Here is a 20,000-nt window from a genome sequence, read left to right on the forward strand (position 1 = left end):
TAGCATTTTAATGCATTCAGAAGTAATGAAAAATACATTTTGGGAGGGTTTAATATTTGTGTATTTTTTCTTCTGCATGCCAAAATCGAGTAACTTGCGCATTCAGCATGCTTATGTTAGCATATGAAGTAGCAGGGACTGATGGAGTAATTTGCTTTGAGAATGCTAACTAGTGAACACTACTGAGTTGTCATTTGTATTACTGTTTCTTTCAGTTCAGTTCTTATTTTTGTGTGTAATTTATTTTTATCTAAAATGTAATTTTATATTAGGTTTGCTATGTTATTTCTAATATTATTTATTTTAAATATTCTATTATATATTCTATTATAGAAAACATTCCTAGTTTGTTTGTTAAAAAGTTTTATTTTATATATATATATATATATGTTAGCTGTGTATTAAGTAAGAGACACCGTTCTGTATTGTATCAGAAAACATTCCTAGTTTGTTTGTTAAAAAGTTTTATTTTATGTTATTTTAAATGCATGTTGTGTATTAATGAAGAGGCACTGACCTGTAGTTTATCAGAAAGCTTTTAGCATTTTTGAATGATGTCTGATAAAAAAGTTCTATTTTGTACGTTTTTTAAAATTTTATTTGTTTATTTTAAATGTATGTTGTATATTAAGAAGACAACACTGACCTGCATTTTGTCAGCGATCCTTAAGCATTACAGTTGAAATATGCTTTGTCTTTGTCTTTGTGTTTTTCTAAAAGGATGTGAATTCGCTCAGCGTGTACATATACTTTTCAGCCTAGTGCACATCAAAAGAAAGCAGAAGATTTTCATATCTATTTCTTTTTTCTTTGTAGTCCTCTAATTGCCTCCCAACGGCTTTCCATCCCTGGACAGAATCCTTAACAAAACATATTTTTCCCTCTGTCTTTAAAAAAAAGAAGTCTTTCAGCCATAATCCGAAAGGGTCACAGTGTAACCTGACGATATCGTGAGCTGATTTATTTACACAAATCATTGTAATTCTTTTTTTCTTGTATATTTTAGGTCATTTTTCAAGCTCTTCTTTATACGTGTTTTTTTTTTATATATACAAATGTAAGTAAAAATATAAAAGCACAACAGTTTTCTTGAAATATGTACAATTCACTCTAACTAGTCAGGCTGCAAAATCCATCAGATCTCGGTTTATAAGCCTGGCCGAAGAAGTGTAAAATATATGTGTGAGGATATGCCTGTGTGTAGCGCCTGTCTGCGGCTTGTCCAGTTCAATGAATTAAAATCCCTTGACCATAAACAGCTCAGCTTAGTGACTGAGCGTCTCGGAAGTGGTGTGTGTGTGTGTGTGTGTGTGTGTGTGTGTGTGTGTGAGTGACTGAGCGTCTCGGAAGTGGTGTTCTGTTGAAACTCGGTGTATAATAGAAGCCCACCGCAGAGCAGATCTCCATGGTCTCATCCTTTAGAGCAGGAGACAGTGATGCACCTGCTAATTATCATCTCCAGCTGGTGAGTTAAATGGAGATCTGTTTCCAGGGCCACCTCTGACCCTGTGCTCTTTACTTGACGCACTTCAAACCCTGTTGGGGAGTCCATGCAGTAGAGTTTAATGAGGCCCTGTGTTTGCCCTCCGCGGGCTCGGCGAGTCGGAGGCTGCACTTTCATCCTCAGCCATCCTCGCTTGATGTAAATTGAAAAGATCACAGCTATGGGGAGAAGACCTATAGTGGAAAGGCCTCTCTGCATAGATTATGAATATCATAACTCAACATAACTCATCTTTTCGCCCCCCTCCTTCTCCCTCGCTACCCACCTCCTACAATAGCATAGTTATAATTGGACCCAATGGGGGAGTCTCCCTTTGATCAGATCATAGGCTGAATGACTTTACACTAAAAAATGTCACTGCCAAATAGGTTTATCACCTGTAGAGCTAAGCTCTCCTCTGATGCCCCCCGCTCACATCTCGTTAACGTTGCTCAAAGTCTAGTGTTTAATTAGTCTGACTGATCAATTATTGGTCACGCTTGTGCCACCCAATTATTAAATTGAAGTTTATCACCGGCATTGTCTTTGAATTTGGACGCCAGGAAACAATTGGCTGGTTTGTGACAGAGGGCAAATCAAAGTGTAATGTTGAAGTAGGAAATTCTGTTTATTAGAAAAATACACACACACACACACACATATAATTATAATTATATGAACAATATGCATTTGAGATTGTAGAATATATTTAAACGATTATATAATTGTTATTTTATATATATATATATATATATATATATATATATAACTTTTTAAAAACATGTAATTTAGATATAGAAATTAAATAATTATTAATTTAATGTTTAAGATTTTTTGAAAATGTAAATAATGTACAGAAAGAAATTATCTAAGTTTTTCTTAATTATATATATGCATTTTAGATTGTAGAATATATTTAAATGATTAAATAATGATTTATATTTTTAGATTTATATATTATATATTTTTTGAATATTTATTCTCTCTTTCTTTCTATATATTTTAAATAATTTTGAAAATAATGTATACATATTTAAGTTTAAGTGATATTAAAATTACTACATATATTTTTTTACGTTATACAGAACATGTATGTTATATAGAACTATTTTTTTAAATTATATATTTTTATATATATATATATTTATATATATATTATATATTTTTATTTAAATAAATCTAATGTAATTTAAATAAATATTAAATAGTTGTTATTATTATTATTATTATTATTATTATTATATGATATTATAGTTATTTAAATCTGGCTTAAAATGTTAATTATTAATATTAATGAACTTTTTTAAGTCAGATTTAAATGACTGTTTTTATTTTATGGATACAACATAATTTAAAAAAAAAAACTATAATAATTTAAAAAATGTAACAGAAAGACATAAAAATAAAAAAGAATGTAATTTAAATACACTGTAAACAAGTTAATTAATATTTTTAAAGAAATATAAATACATGATCTGAAATCTTAAATGTAAAACAGAAATAGTGAAGACGTTCTTGTGCACAACCTTTTGTTTTATCTCCTCTTATTTGCCCACTGGGTATGCTGCACATTCTCCTGAGTGTGAGTGGCATTTTGCTTTCTTTGATTCTTCAAAAATGAAGACTGTTTAACGGATTGTTTGGGGAGAGCGAGAGAAGTGAGGGGGAAAAAGACAACGCATCAACATGAAATATTAATATGGCGCCAACTTTACATAAACATAAAAGCACTTAGCCAGTGTGAATATGGAGATGACACTTGTTAATTTAGCGCCGCTAAACTTCCAGTTTGATGCTTCTGAGTATTCACCACATCAGCTCAGGGACACTGTGAAAAAGAGGCACGTCCCAATAGAGACGAATAGAACAAAAGACAACAAAAATGAAATTCGTTCTATATGGAAAAATGCCACAGTTTGTGAACAGCCTGAATGCAAAACCTCTTTCCACAAGGGTCAGTGACGATTCACCCAGGTAGCTTTCCTGCGTTCCTAAACCCAACTGCCTCTTGGTATTCAGCCGATCGCCTAAATGCTCATTTATGCTGATCACTTGATCTTCCGTAATGAAGGAAGCTAAACTGATTATTGATATGCACGTTGCTCGGTGTGAATTGCAGGCGTGCAAATAAATTGCCAGCAGATGGTTATGAGCGCCACAGCACACGTAATCAATTTGGTTAACCTTACATTACCTGGATCAAGCACTGCTTCATGGTTCATCCCCATGTGTTTGTGCACTGCTGTGTCTCATGACAGGCTTGGATGATTTGATACAGAAGACTTGGGAGTGTGGAGGAAATCTGAAGGGGGCATGCAATTCAGATGCTTTGCCATTATTATTATTCTATCTATCTATCTATCTATCTATCTATCTATCTATCTATCTATCTATCTATCTATCTATCTATCTATCTATCTATCTATCTATCTATCTATCTATCTATCTATCTATCTATCTATCTATCTATCTATCTATCTATCTATCTATCTATCTATCATATTTGCAGCAATTTTGGTTTTAAAGGGGTCATATGACATTGCTAAATAGAACATTATTTTGTGTATTTGGTGTAATGAAATGTGTTTATGCAGTTTAAGGTTAAAAAAAATACTGTACTTTCCACATAATGTACATTATTGTTTCTCCTCTATGCCCCGCCTTTCTGAAAAGCGTTGATTTTTAAAAATCTCATCGTTCTGAAAAGCGAGGTGTGCTCTGATTGGCCAGCTATCCAGTGCATTGTGATTGGCTGAAATGTTACGCCCCTTACCATACTTCGATGTCGTGTCCCAGTGGGACGAGACAAAAACAACAAAATCCATTTCAAACGAGGGATTTGTAGCATCCAGTGGGGACATAATTACTGATTATAATGACTTATACTGTCCTTTTACACATTGCGTTACGAATTGTGCTGTGTAAACTTAAAACCATGTCTGCATTACTCTACACTGCTCAAAACTCGCGTTTGAATCATCAGTGGAAAATTCTTTAAATATGAAAATGTACTTACAGACTGTGAAAAAAATCATCCATAAAATTAGCCTCACACATCCAAAAACATAAAACAAACCACCATAAAACCAAACAAACAAATCTTAATATCACAACAAAACTATCGTAACCACAAAAAAGCGCCGGCGGCAACAATAAAAAAAACGAGGCATTTCAGGGGGGCGTGGACGAGTCTTAACTTTTATAAAGAATATCTCTTTGGGTTTGAGACTTAAGTCATTGCAACTTTAGGGATCTTATCTATGCACGAACAGCTTGTAACACTCCAAAGAGAAAGGCAAACTTAAAATCGCATCATATGACCCCTTTAACATCAAATAAATGAAATAATAATTAAATATTTTTTTACATAATTTTCCTTTAAATGTAGTTAATGAATTTATTATTTTTTCAAAAACATTCTCTTTGGGTCATGCCATTTGATATATGACAACATGAACTAACCTTTGCTCTCTCTCTAATTTTATACTATTTTCAGCAAAGGTTTTAAAGACTCTAAAAAAGACATGTGCTTTTAACATCAAATAAATTAAACATATTTTACTGTATTTTTTACTCAGAGTCGTTTTGATTTAACATGAATTAATAAATTCATTATTTTTAAAATATTATGACATTTTGCATTATAAATATCTCAGTGTTCTCTTTGGGTCATTCCATTTGACATATGACAACATGAACTCTCTATAATTCCCTGTTTTAAGATTTTCTTGTCACATGACAAAATGTTTTCTGCATGTAGCTATACCACAATAATAAATATACATATATGTGAATTTTTTTTTTTCTTGTGGGTCAAATAAGTTCACATTTTGAATGTACTGTTTTTTTTATGCTATTTAATTTTGTAATGTCAGGTGATTTTAGGATTAAATAAAACATTTTTATTAATAAAAAGTAATTCATAAATGATTTTTTTCATTCATTAAAAATGTAGAAATAATTTTTGAATAGTAATTTTTATTTATTTATTTATTATTCTTGATTATTATTATTCGTTAATTATTTTTCCCACAAAAAAAAATATTATGACAGTTTATTATGAATGTCTTGGAGTCTTCTTTGGGTCATGCAATCTGACATATGGCAAAATGAATTTTTGAATTATTATTATTATTATTATTATTATAATTTTTATTATTTTAGAATTTACTTTTTTCAGTGAGACTGTGTTCTTCCACCTTTTTTTTCTTTAGCCCCACAAAAATACAAAAACAAAATTAATTAAAAAAGTCTTTTTAAAAAGCAACTAAGCAGCGAGTGGCAGATGACGGTAGTGTATACCATGAAATAATGAAAGTATACGTATGTCGAGAGATTTAGAAAGTATCTGGTGTATGAGGCAAAAAAAGCAAAGGGTACGAGAGCCCAAGATTCCCCACCAAAGTCATTTTGCTCTCCGGCCCCACCCCTGCACACAGCACCATTGCTTCAATTAACAGAGCAGCAGGTGCTCTTAAGAGATAGAAGGCTTTTCTTTATTTCTTTCTCTCTCTTTTTTAGGGTGGGGGGTGACCTGTAAATGTGACACTTCACACTCTGAATGGGTTTGCCTGTTCCTCCACCTATTTCAGAGGTGTTAATTTAACTCTCTCTCTTTCCCTCCTTCAGGTCTCCAGTCTGAAGAGTAAGCTGAAAAAGCAGTCGACTGCTACAGGCAGCGGGGTTGCTCGGGCCTTTCTGCATGCTCAGGCTGCGCTGTTTGGCTCCTATCGGGACGCCCTGAGATATAAACCAGTAAGACTGTCGCTCTTCAAGTTCTGTGCAAAATATCACCTCATCATCACATTATCAACACTATGTATCGTCTTGATTTTCATGTTGAATATTTCAGATGAGCCTGACACTAAGAGTCAAAGCCTTTTCAAGACACAGAAAGGCTGAAAGAAAGGAAAAAACGGGTGCAGGGAAAGGTGGGCCTGCCTACATAGCCGAAATGTCAGATGTTGAAAAGCCCGGACAGTCTCTTTGAAGTCTCAGGCTCTTTGTGGACTTCTCAGACCCTCTAAACTCCTGAAATGTGCCTCACGGTTCTGTGAGTGGCATTGAGGAAAACAAAGGGCGCTCTCTGTTTGTCAAATGTGGCCATCTTTGTTGGCAAGGCAGAGAGTAATTGGTTTGTGTAGACCCACAGAGCGAAGATACATTATTGATGTTTCAACGGTTGTGCACAAACTGTCTTTTCGCTGCTAGAAAAAAATACACACACGCTCGAAGTCAAGTCTGCGCAACTCTTAGCCTTCAAAGCGGTGCCTCAATTGAGCACATTGTCTGCAAATTTACATGGACTTACCACTGTTTTTATTCAATCCTTTTTACTTAAATTGAAATCCACAATCAACCCCACATCTAATTACTACTCATTTGCTTTAAAACACAAGCTCAAATACGGACTGCTCTTTTGACAGTCGGCCCTATAGCTCATTAGGATTCTGAGTCGAACAATTGAAAATCAGCCTTTGTGCTGCTTTATTTTGATTAATATTTCACTTTGTTATTACTGAGACAAAAAAAAAACACCCTTCTGTCTTTGAAATGACAGCATTGCAGTGCTGTTTAGCTGAAAACATTGCATTAGTTGCAATCTTTTATTATAAAATCAGTAATTTATGCATCATTCCTCCTGCATGCATCTGAAATGCGATAGCGGTATTTGATTTTACACATCCAGCATTACTGTCATGTTCTGCGATAATGGCTTTTCTTCTGTGTGCTGCATTTCTAAAGAGGTTCCTCAATTTGCAACGAATCATCTCTGTGAAATACCACTCTGCTTTATGGAGCCCATATGCTTTCCCATCAGCGCCTTAGCAGAACGCCACCATCTAACTGAGCTGTAAATGAAACAATGCAGGGAAATCATAATTAGCTCCCATGCAAAAGTCAGCAGTCATGGACTAATATAGGTCACTGTAGTGCGATACCTCACGGGGCTCTTTTGTTATTGACCCCCAAGCACCAGGAACGATGGTAACAAATGTGCACATAAGACAAGTTTTAAGCCACACCATTTAGCTGCTGTGAAAGTGAATTATACAAATTTATAATTGGATTATAATTAGAACAAAAAAAGATTGAGACTCATTCGTTCTGTTGAAATAAATGTAATCACACTCAATTCAATGTGATAATTTAAGTAGGAATGGTTTTATTTAGGGGGAATATTTAGAATGTTGAGTTTCTGTGAAATTGTTAGTAAAACCATTTTATTAAAATTATATCTATTTTAAAAATTATATTTAAGTAATTCATTTAAATACAACAATTTATGAAACAGTGATTTACAGATAATTTACATAGAAACAGACAAACAATTGTGAAAATTGTGTGGAAAACTATTCTTTACTAAAATAGTCACAATGCGATTTACGTAGGAATGTAAGTAGGAATTACGATTTACAAAGAGAACGCAGAACAAATTTCTTTAACCCTCTGGAGTCGACTAACGGGGATACACGTTTTGTGGCATATTCTCCTGATAAGACCGAAAAGAACTTAAATTACACTTTCAGTTTTGATCATACAGATAAGAGCAATACATCAATCGAATCTGTAAAGGGTTTACTTTTATTTGTATACACACATGATAACAACAAAACTTTGTGCATTTATAAAATAAAGAAAACAAACAGAGTGCGCTGTCTTCAGCCTTGGTTCTGCATGATCTTCATTTAGAAATGCGTCATTAAAATGAACTGTAACTCAGCAAATACTCAACACAGATACATGAGAGATAGATCTATAGAAAGCTTGACGTCTACTTTTAAACTAAGCAAGTATTCTGATAAAGTAATTCACATGAAAACAACGCGATGTCCAGTCTTTCACGTCTCCCTTCATTATATCTAATGCGACCACGCCCATGTGCCGAGTGCGCTATTGATATTACAATCGTCTATGTGAAGCTCGCGGCGGGTAAACGCCTACTTCACAGCAAACAAAGCAGCATGACTGTACTTCACGTTTTTTAAATGTTACTGTTCACTTCGCGCTGAGTGGAATAAGACATAATTCACCTCAATAAGACCGCTGAGAGGAATAAGATTCGGATTACCTCAGAAAGAAGAATGAAGCTTGACCCAGCATCATAAACATGAGTAAGTCTTTTTTATTATTAATCTACTTGTATTAGTTTTCATATAACTTGTACACATTTCACTAGTTAGACTTTTTCTAAACTATAATTCCTGACTAAATGTATAATCAAGTAAAACATTATGAAGTTTAATTTACGTCATCTTAATGGTTCACAATGCCAGGAAGGGTTTTTTTATGCTCTATAACATAGACAGCAATATGATATAAAAGTAATATGAGTTATAATGTTGCTAGCTTAATGTCAGTAAGAATGATTAAACTGTGATAGGCTATTCTCTGTTCATGAATATAGCCACATATGTTTGTAACTTTATATATTGTGTAGGCCCACATACAAAGTATGCTTGTGTTTTTAAGAATGTAACTAAGCTTCTGTTCATGAATATCTGCTCTGGTGTAAATATTCTGAATGTGTTATACCCCGTCATTGGTGTTTGCAATCGTATGAGGTAAAAAAGTTTATCAATTAAGCTGTAAATATCACTGATAATAAATGTGCTATGTGGTAATTGTGTTCTTTTTTCCCTATAAACTACTAATAGTATCAGTGACCATCACAATAATGTTAATAATGAAGTTTATTTGCGTAAACAGCATGCTTACTTTTTTATTTCAGATAAATAATAACCTGTTGCAAAGCGAGCCAATGCAAATAAGCAGCCCACTCAGGAACCTGGAACACAGCTAAGACCAAGCGAGGCACACACTCCCATCTCTTCAACGTCTCTTCAAAAAAGCATGTCCTTCAGAGCACATAAATAATATACGTTTTGGAAATGCCAGGTATGTGATGTTCATTTATATATTTCAACATGACACATGCATTTATTTGATCCAAAATACAGAAAGTTGCATTTGCTAAAGTAGTAATGTTGTGAAATATTTTTACTATTTAAAATAACTGCTGTCTATTTGAATATATTTTAAAATTTAATTTATTCCTGTGATCAAAACTAAATTTTCAGCATCATTACTCCAGTCTTACTCCAAGTTTAACAATATACACTACAAAATCCAAAAGCCAGTATACATATAAAAAAAAAATAAAAAAAAACTTATTTAGCACACAAGTGATGATAAATACAATAATCATGTTAGAAACAATGCTGTTCTTTCAAATAATAAAAAAACTGTCTTCACTGTGAAGCACTGCACTAGCTGTCTTCACTGTGAAGCACTGTATAATAAATGTTTTTTTGAGTAGCAAATCAGAGTATTAGAATGATTTCTGAAAGATTGTGTGACTGGAGTAATGATGCTAAAAATTCAGCTTTGAAAGTCAGCTTTGATTGTTCCTAATAAACTGTTTAACTGCACTCGCAAGTGAATCTCAAGTTATTTTGTGGGAAAATTAAATATATTCTAAATAAACTACAAAAATAAAAATATATTCATTTATTTTGTCCTCACCTTCTTTATTGTAACTCTTCTCTCTTGGTCACACACCTGACTGAAAGGCTCATTATGCAGCTCATTATGCAGGCCTTTGTCTTCTCAGGTGTGAATCACACTAATATTGATGGTCAACCACTCCTACTCGCATATGCCCTTTCGAAAAAAAAAAGTGTCTTACAAAATTTAAATCAATCTATTGTTTTCTGTGAGTGAGTAAACAAGATGATTTTCACATCATTTTGAAGCAAAAAGTCACAGTCTTGTGAACAAATGTTCTGTATGTGTTTTATGACCTTATTTCAGTGACTTCAAAATTGTAGTTTTTTTTACTATCCACGCATAAACGTTGTTTTCTCAAAACACAATCATGTACATACATGCTATTCACATATTATTGTAGCCCAGTTTGTACTGAATATAGTGTTTTCAGACTTTAGCCATGTAAAGTATATGTTTATAAGCAACTGAAAAAAGCACAAAAGTCAGGGGATGTCAAAACTTCTCCAGGCCCCCAAAATCCCTTAGACCCCAGAGGTTAATTATTCATAAAAACATTCAGCAGTGTCACACTCAGTTCAATACAACGATTTATATAGGAATGATTTACAAAAACAAATTATGTACTGTATAAACAAGCACAAATTATTTGAATATTGTTTGTAAAGCTATACTATGCTATAACTAAACAGTTGCATGCAATTAAACGTGACAATTTAATGCAAACAGTTTGTGTATATATATATATATATAATTTTTTTTTTTTTTTTTCAAATCTTTTATAAAAACTATTCTTCATAAACAGTAACATGCAATTCAGTGCAAGAGTGCAGTACAACTTTTTTACATGGTTGCATTCAAAAACAAAAGAATTCACAAAGAATAGTTTTATGAATAATTCAGTAAGAATAGCTACATAGAAAAAAAAAATTCTGTGAAAAATTCTCTTAAAAAAATACTTTAAATAAATAGAATAATTCAGTGGAACAATGTAATACTGTAGGGAAAGTTTTACAGTTTACGTAGAAACAACCAGAATAAAGTTGCTTGAAAATTGTTCTCAAAACCATTCTTGCATAAAAATTTGCATTCACTGCAACAGTGCAGTGCAGTCTGTATAAGAATAGTTTTACAAATAGTTACGAATAGTTAGCATACAAGAAGATTGAATTTCTGTAAAAACTGTTAATTAACAATTGTGAAATTTATATTTATATTCCGCACAATTTATATAAAAATAGCTTTACATATAGTAAAACAACTATGTAAAAAACTGTATTTTTACATAGTTGCTTTCAACGCAATAATACAATCAAATTTGCACAGGGAAGGATTTATGAACAATTCTTATTGAAAACTGTTTTCAACCCCACAAGCCCACAGGATCTCAAATCTTTGACGCACACAGATGAAGTGTGGGCTCCCAACAAGCCTCAGTTCTCTTCTGGCAACTTTTTTTTTTTTGTATTCCGTTCATGCGACTCGGGGAGAAATTCAAATGATGTAATTGATTGCAACGGGTGATGATGATAAACAAGCGAGCACAGTCAAACAAAACATCTGTCTGCAAGTCTCGGATGAAGCAGCACTGTTTGCAGGCATTTTAGCCAATAAAGGACTGTCTATAGTCATTAAAGTGAGCTTTCTCATCCCCAGGGAGAGCCAATCACCTTCTGTGAGAAGAGCTTCGTGGCACACCGCTCCAGCACCATGAGAAGTTTCCTTGAGATGGCCGTGAACCTGCAACTCTTCAAGCAGGTAGAGTGGAAATGAGTGGAAGCAGTTTTCCGCCTCAACCATAAATTACTTTGCAATGTTCCTGTTTTGGGCTTTTTTTATGATTTGTATATAAGTACGTCTTCAGCATATTGCACAGTAACTCTTAAGGAATCTTGCTTACACTTGAACCAACGCTCCCCTCCAGCTATATTTATAGCCATGATAGTGAGTCTCTTTCCTTCCCCCTCTGCTAAAGTCTCAATTTATACCCGGAACAAGCTCATTTAATCGCATCTCCGTCTTGATGCACCATCCACCTAACGTTCCCTATAAAACCCAGATAGTGACCAGCAGTTCAAAGACATCTCCACCTCCCACCCATGCAGTAGCTCCGAGAGAGGCCTTATCTCCAACTTGGCCGTACTGCAAAAGGCCAGCGCCGCTGTGCCCCGCTCTGACCATGAACCACATTCGTTTGGAGGCCAGGCCTTTCTAGAAACTAGTAAAGGCCGGCTGCCAAGAGATTGCGGGGGAAGTCTGTCAACGACGACCTGGTTTCTGTCTCCTAACTCCCCTAACCCCCCCGTCTACGTCTTCCAGCGCCTGATGCTAACTCACCATCACCCTGCCAACGAGAGAGAGAGCTCGCAGCGCTCTGGCATCTCCCCATCTCCCTGTCTGCATGGGTCCAGTTAACCAGTTCTTCCTCCAGACTCTCATCACTACCCCCTCGACACCTTCAGACGCAGCGCTTTTGTTTTTTTTTAATGCAGTGTAGTTGCATTCAGGAAATTTAGTTGCTTGGAAACGTTTCCCCAGCTAGCGATGCTGCCTTTTGTTTGTGTCATAATTGAACTTGAAGATCACAAAGCTTTTATAACTCATTATATACAAGAAGTGGAAAGAAATGAGCTTTGACTAGACCCCGTTTCGCAATCCCATTTTTTGAGAGCAAACTGTGTGCGTTACTATGACCACAGTCATTTGAGGTGTAACATAAAGCTAACATAATAATAATGTTCAGAACCAACTCATTCATTCAACTTGGGTGAGCAGCATTGGAGCCTACTCTCTATGGCTATGAATCATCATAATTGTTGCGCATTCTCATTGGTTTGCTGGCATGTGTGTGATTTTATGCTCAAGAGAGGCTGTCTGCAAATTGTTCGCCCAAGCGGAAAACTGTATTGTTACTGCCAGATCTCGACGACTGAAAATCACATTGGGTCCCACTTTATATTAGGTGGGCTTAACTACTATGTAATTACATTTTAATTAATCATTTGATACAATGCATTTATTTTGTACATGCATGTTTTTACATTGCACTTATATTGTAAAAAATACCTGCATGTAATTACATCTGTGATTAATTTCTGTTATTGCATTTATAATTACACTGTTGACCCATCCCTTACACCTTAACCCTCCCTTACACCATGTCTACACTGAATGCGACAGTTGTCGTGTAGCTAAAGTCTGTCTACACTGGACGCGACAAAGCGACCTTTGAAAATCATTTGACGCGCTGCACCACTTACACCTTAAACAAAAATAAACATAAAATAAAATTAACAAACTTCTGGTTCCACATTCAATAACGGATGACCTTAAGGCAAAATTGGCTGGAAAGATGTTGAAAGAACTTATAACTTCATTCACACTTGCAATGCATATACCCTGAACATACCATTTTGCAACATTAATATAACATTAAAAATAAAAAAGTGCAGTTTTAGTAAACAATCAACAATAACTCCATCATCAAGTGTTTGTTCCTAGATACCCATCTTTAAATATCCGCCAGAACAATCAGATAGGTAGGAGCAGTGTCCAATTAATGGGACAAGAGTGTGTCTGTAACCAGATACTGAAGGATAAGGTTTCGGATAGGTGTTAATTTGACCTGATCACATGCTGTAATTGGGCTGTAGGGTGGCTGAGGCTGAACCCTGTGGTCTCATCACTCATTAAAGAGACTGTAATGAAGTTATCCTGTAGCAAAGTCCAATGAAAGGTGCTGACCCCTAGAGATGTCCTTACCCTGTTACTGGGACACCTGAGACCTGTTCTGGCCCACTGTTACTACAGTGGGCCCATTAAATGAATGTTTTCAAAAATGGTTCAAAAATCAAGAAGCACATATTCTTTATTGGCATCAGTAGATATATAAAGAAACATAAACATACATAAAGAGAGAGAGAGAGAGAGAGAGAGGTATACATTCTTAAAAATAAAGGTTCTTTATTGGCATCAGTGGTTCTATGAAGAACCTTGAACATACATGAAACCTTTCAAATGCAGAAAAGGGGTCGAAAAAGGTTCTTCAGATTTTTAAAATGTCCCTTAAAAATGGTTCTTCTATGGCATCACTGCAAAAACGCCCTTTTGGAACCTTTATTTTTTAGAGTGTATAAGCATTTCAATGTACAGTATATTTTATATGCAATATGAAATAAGTTATATAGGGTATTTCTAATGTAAACATTTTATACAAATACATATGCAGGCAACTTTTAATGCATAAATACAAGTATTTGTCTAGTACTTTTTATTAGATGTTGAATGATGTCTAGTACTTTTTATTAGATGTTTTTTAATGCATTTATTATTTAATTAAATATATTTTAATTTAATCATAATGTAAAAATAGTACACATAACTGTATTCATGTTGGGAAATTAAACTACGGGTGAACTGCAGATCCTTAATGTATTCCTTAATTTATTTATTTTTTTATCCTTAAAGTTTGTTTTTGAGTTTATGGACCAAAATAAACTAAATAAATATGTATAACAAACCCATATTTTCTTGTTCATATAGCATTGTTCAAATTATCAAGGTGCTCTATATTGTATATTTTTTGCTTTAATATCTTTTCTTATGATGTTTTATTTTTATTCCTGATATCGTCATTAAATCTTTTATTTATCTGTAGTATATTTATTCCGTTAATTATTTAATTTATTCTTATAATACAGAAATGTATTTATCAAACATATTCAATATAATTTACAAAATCCTACCTTAAATATACATACCTATATCACAAAATATATTTTTAGGAAATATAAGTTGACTTTTTTATTTACTTTTTCTATTCTATTCAGATATATATATATATATATATATATATATATATTATATATTGAGAAAATATATTTTAAATCTTGTTATCTATTATTTTGTTTTCTTTTTTGTTATACTTAGAACTAGTTTCAAATAAAGTCGATCTTCATACTTTTGAAAATAAAATGTCATAGGCCTAGTTTTAATAGGCATATTTATTAGATCCCTTTTATGTCGTCTACATGACAAGAGAGGAAATTAAACTTCCCAAAAGGCATTGCTCACACAACATTCCCCTCTGCCATGTTAATCCATCACCAGATGTAAATTACACACAGTGACCACGTCTGGAGCAGTCTAGATGGAATTGTTTTGGTGTTGTTCTCCAACCCCCTTCTTCCTTAATAACCTGTGATACTTTAATTTATGACGGCAGTTCATTGAAGGCAGACTGGCCAAATTAAACGCAGGAAGGGGCTTTACAGACGTCTATGAAGAGGAGATCACAGAGGGGCGCTTCTGTAGAAGTGAGTGCCACCTCTCCATCTTTCAATGAGTGAAAACACACTTGTATGACATTTACTCTCAGGAAACAGTAGCTATAATAACATTATGCATTGTGCAATGTACAATTTTAATAGACGTAGTCAACAATTAAATTTGCTAATCATCTTCTGTGAAAATGAGAAATATTGAAGAAGGTCCATACTGCTCTTTTCCATACAAATAAAGCAAAAGTGAGCAGTTGTCAAGCTGTAAAATAAAAATAAATAAATAAAAAAAGCTCCAATAAGAGACATTTTATTTTAAAATTAGTTATTCAAACTATTTTTATTAGTAAACAAAATTTGGGGTTGGTAACATTCTTTGCACAGTCATCTCTTATGCTTACCAAAGCTGAAATATATATATAATATATATATATATATATATATATATATATATATATATATATATATATATATATATATATAAAAACATATTTTTTTTTTGTAATACATTTTAAAATTTCATTTATTCCTGTGATCGTAAAACTGCATTTTACAGTAATCATATGACCCTTCATAAATTACTCTAATTCTCAAAAAAAAAAAATATATATATATATACACTTCTATTTCTTTGATGAATAGAAATTTCAAAAGACAACATTTATTGAAATCTTTATTGAACTCCAACCTTTTGTAATATGTCTTGTTTTTTTTTTTTTTTCTGAATAATATTTTATTCTGAATTTAATATTAACACTCCCACTGTTTTTTAGGTAATTCAAGGTCTTATCAGCAGTGGATTCACACCAAGATGGTAAGCAGCAGGCAATTATTCATTTTTCTGCTCATAATGTTAATGTTAATTTCAGCTGAATAATTAAGCCCAAAGCAGCTGAGTGCCGTTATTATTTCCTGTTGGTTATGAGGTGATGAAATGTATCCAGTTGAGCGAATCGCTTGAAAGTGGAGATGCGATGCTAGGGAAGATGGTGAAAACTGTGGAGTGGGACAGTTAAGATGTTGAGACAGGCTTGATATGATGTGACAGCCAGTCATCGGAGATGACACGAGACTTCTGGCAGGAAACACAGCCATTACTCGATAGATTGAACAAAAGAAAAGCCCTTTTTTCTTCTCTCCTTCCCTCTGCTGTCTTCCTCTCACCTCTCTCTGCGCTGTGACTCGCGCCTGTTTTCTTTTTGACTGTCTCTTTGCGTTCTCTCCCTCCCTTCTATCCATCAGCCGGAGCCGAATTAGTTCTCTGGAGTGCCTTTTTCAAAAGGTTTTGTGTAAAGTTCACATCTTCTGACTGACACAAATCCATAAGAAAGGGCTGCGGCGCCGTCATGTCGGTCAAGGCTTTGGGATGTAAACTCGGCAGCATTCGGTGCATTTCAGAGGTTTAGCGTGTTAGCTTTGCAGCATTCATCTGGTGAAGACTGATGTTACCCAGGAACGAGAGATGAAATCAGACAAGAACAAGAATGAGAGCGTATAAAGGGACTAGACCTGGTTAATAGTTTGTTTTAATGGCAAAGGTGTTTCTCATTGCTTTGGGGCAAAACTAATGTTTTGACTTGAGGAACAAGGTGTTTATTCAGCCGTTGATTTGTCACAGTAAATGTGTTTATTTTATGTGCGATGTGTTCAGCAAAACTCTTATGGAAAATGCTGGCACGTTCAGTGGAAATTCATATATTCTCAGCAAACTGTTCTGTTCTCCATAGCGGCAGAGGGCAAAACCGGTCGTGAAAAACTTTCAGATACCAATCTCAAAAAAAAAACAGATTGAAATAACAAATTAAAAAAAATCTTCTGACCTTGGATTTAATAAAAACAACTCCATATATTTGCTGTAATCAAATGTGGGATTACAGTATGGTGCTTTATTCTCCCTCATGTCATTCCAGAACTTTATTTTTTTTTCATCTGTGGTACATAAGACATTTTGTTGTATATTATAACACATATTGTGATATATAGTATTTTTTTACTTAGGAAAGGGAGAAACTGCAACATGCAGTATGACAGAATATACCCCGCCTTCTAAATGAAAGAGCCGATCGCTGATTGGTAAAGATATCACATCACTGCAATGGCTGTTAGAAACTCCGGTTCCCATAGAATATGTCATTTAATTGTGAGTTCGGCAAGCAGTTTTTGAGATTTCAGGATTCTCCTGTTCTTTTAGATAGGACTTGGTCTTGGATGCCTGAAATAGCTGCCCAGAGGCGTTACAAATATTAACTTAATAAATAGCAAAATCAAATAGGGCTGCACAATTAAACGAACGTGTTTAATTGTGATTGTCATGCACATTTTGTCAGTAAAGCCGGTTCTGTGATTAGTAGTAAATCTCCATCACCTGCTTTCAGGTGGAGCAGCATTTACTACACAGAGCCGTAGTTCTCTGACAAGCTATGCAAAATTGTTCATAATCGCAGACTATATAATCATAGGATTATGAAATCGAATAAATTTTCCTCGATAATGACAGCTCTTTGCGTATCTTCTTAGTGAACTATGGCTCTGTGTAGTAAATGCTGCTTTATCTGAGAGCGCTTGAAAATACCACATTTAATAACGTTTTTACTCCAAACTCACTTCATAACGTCAGTCAAGTGTTTGAAATAAATCCTTCTGTGAGATGATGTGGCTTCTTAAACAGAATAATTAAGGCACACAATATTTCATAGTATTCTAAGCAGTGATAATGGCTATGTCGATTAGCATTTCATTATAGATATACTTTATTATGTTGAAAATTATAATAATAAGAACTCAGATAAACCATAAATTGCTGTAGTCATGTGTTTATTAGTCACGCTGAATCAATGAATGCAGTTAAATGTTCTGTTTATTCAGCTGCAGTGATAGGCATTTCCTGGATTTCTTCTTCGGGGCATATTTGGATTTTCAGTGCGAGAGCGCCCTCTGACCTTTTGATTAATTGTGCAGCCCTAAAATCAAATGGCTATCCCTCTTATGTGCCACATAAAATAAGATATTTTGAAGAATGTTGGGAACCTAGCAACCTTGGAACCCTTTGACTTTCATTGTATGGGGAAAAAAACACTAAGACATTTAGCAGAATATCTTCTATGTTCCACAGAAGAAATAAAGTCATGCAGGTTTTAAATGATGTGAGGGTGAATAAATAATAGCAAAATTTTAATTTTGCAGTGAACTATCCCTTTGATGTGATTGACTTCTCTGTTTTTTTTTTTTTTTTTTACATTTCATTGTTGGTTATGGTTTGATTTTTCCTAAATTTTGTAGTTCAGCTATTGAGTAGCTTTTCTTTCTTTTGAAAGGCCAAAGATCATGCAAAACGGAAAATACGTGACATGAAGGACAAGATTTCACAAAAGGTGAGTTATTCAGAGTTCTCATCCTGTCAGAACCTTACATTTTGTGCGTTTGAAAGCCTCTACGATCCCCAGAAATGCTCTCTGGATAGGCAGCTCACCGTCTCTCACATTCACACTCACAGGCTCATGCACACACACTATTTAAGATGGATCACGTGACTTCACCCATGGCTCGCGCTCAGGGTTTTAAATGGCTTGTGAAACCTGCTTAGCGCTTTGTTCGGGAGTGTACATTTCTAACAAGTGCGCCTCTGGCGATGGGCTGTCATGTCACCCCCCCTCCCCAGCACCACCTTTCATATTTTTTTGCATATTTCATCAGTGAGCGAGTGATTTCTTCAAAGCTAATGTAACGAGATGTATGTTTCCATAACACTGATGTCTTTGATAAGGCAATTGTTGCGTGAACTGTCAGGCCAGGAGCTTGGAAAGGCGGCCCAGAGGAGACGAGACCTCTCACAGTTGATACAATAAATAATCATGCACTACAACACCCAAATGGGCTTGTAGCATAACAAGACGGCGCTCAAATGAGTCGGTGTTATTGGGTATGCCTGCGTTCGTATAAATAATCATGCAGTACAAGGTCCAAATGGGCTTGTAGCATTGCAAATTGCACAGAATAAAACTGGGTGCAAGTATTGTGTGATTTTCAGCAGGATGCTTAAATGAGGAAAGGTGTTGTCACATTGCCTAAATTTCACAGGCAAAAAATTATTATCATTGCGTGAAGCACAGCGTTTGTAGAGAAGTAACTTTTAACTTTAAATGAACTACGGATGAAATCTTTATAGGGAACTTCTTAGCTGTCACTGGACAGGATTTCGCCCACAAAATTTCACAGAGAAACAGTAAATGTGAAGTAATGAAAAAATCAAATTATTTTTTCTGTGGAGCACAAAAGATATTTTGGAAAATGTTGGAAACCTGTTTGAATAACACTGATGAATTGCACACAGTAAAAATTAGTAAATATTAAGAATATTAAGTATTTTGTGTGATTTCAGATTTTCTGAGAAATTTTATAGGCAAAAAAACGACCATTTTCAATAGTGTAGCGATGAACAGAAGTCACTTCCATACCAAACAATTTTTGTTGGTGAATGCAAAAAAATAAATAAAAAAAATGATAAATAAAAATAGTGCGACTAACTTCTGTGAAATCTGTGTAGGAAACTTTTTGATCTCACTTTAAGCTCCAAATCATGTGAATTCCTATTGAAATTTCCTATTGAGAAAATCAAATTACTTTTTCTGTGAAACAGAAAGAAGTTGGAAACATTTTTGAATAACACACACTGATGAATTGCACACAATAAAAATAAGTGAATATTACGAAAGAATAAGTTGCCCTCTCCT

The 20,000-nt window shown here is 34.3% G+C and overlaps 1 protein-coding gene across 1 annotated transcript in view; it reads left to right on the forward strand.

Moving 5' to 3' along the window:
* The window catches only part of dennd1b (DENN/MADD domain containing 1B), a 104,640-nt gene that overhangs the window by 67,887 nt on the left and 16,753 nt on the right, over positions 1-20,000 (forward strand). Inside the window, exons 14-19 of the mRNA XM_042749558.1 lie at positions 6,113-6,238; positions 11,648-11,749; positions 15,216-15,306; positions 16,044-16,084; positions 16,998-17,035; positions 18,584-18,641. Coding sequence (XP_042605492.1) covers positions 6,113-6,238; positions 11,648-11,749; positions 15,216-15,306; positions 16,044-16,084; positions 16,998-17,035; positions 18,584-18,641 — 456 coding nt within the window. The remainder of the gene's footprint in view (positions 1-6,112; positions 6,239-11,647; positions 11,750-15,215; positions 15,307-16,043; positions 16,085-16,997; positions 17,036-18,583; positions 18,642-20,000) is intronic.

Source organism: Cyprinus carpio, chromosome B22, assembly GCF_018340385.1.
Source record: "Cyprinus carpio isolate SPL01 chromosome B22, ASM1834038v1, whole genome shotgun sequence".
In the NCBI taxonomy this organism is placed as follows: Eukaryota; Metazoa; Chordata; class Actinopteri; order Cypriniformes; family Cyprinidae; genus Cyprinus; species Cyprinus carpio.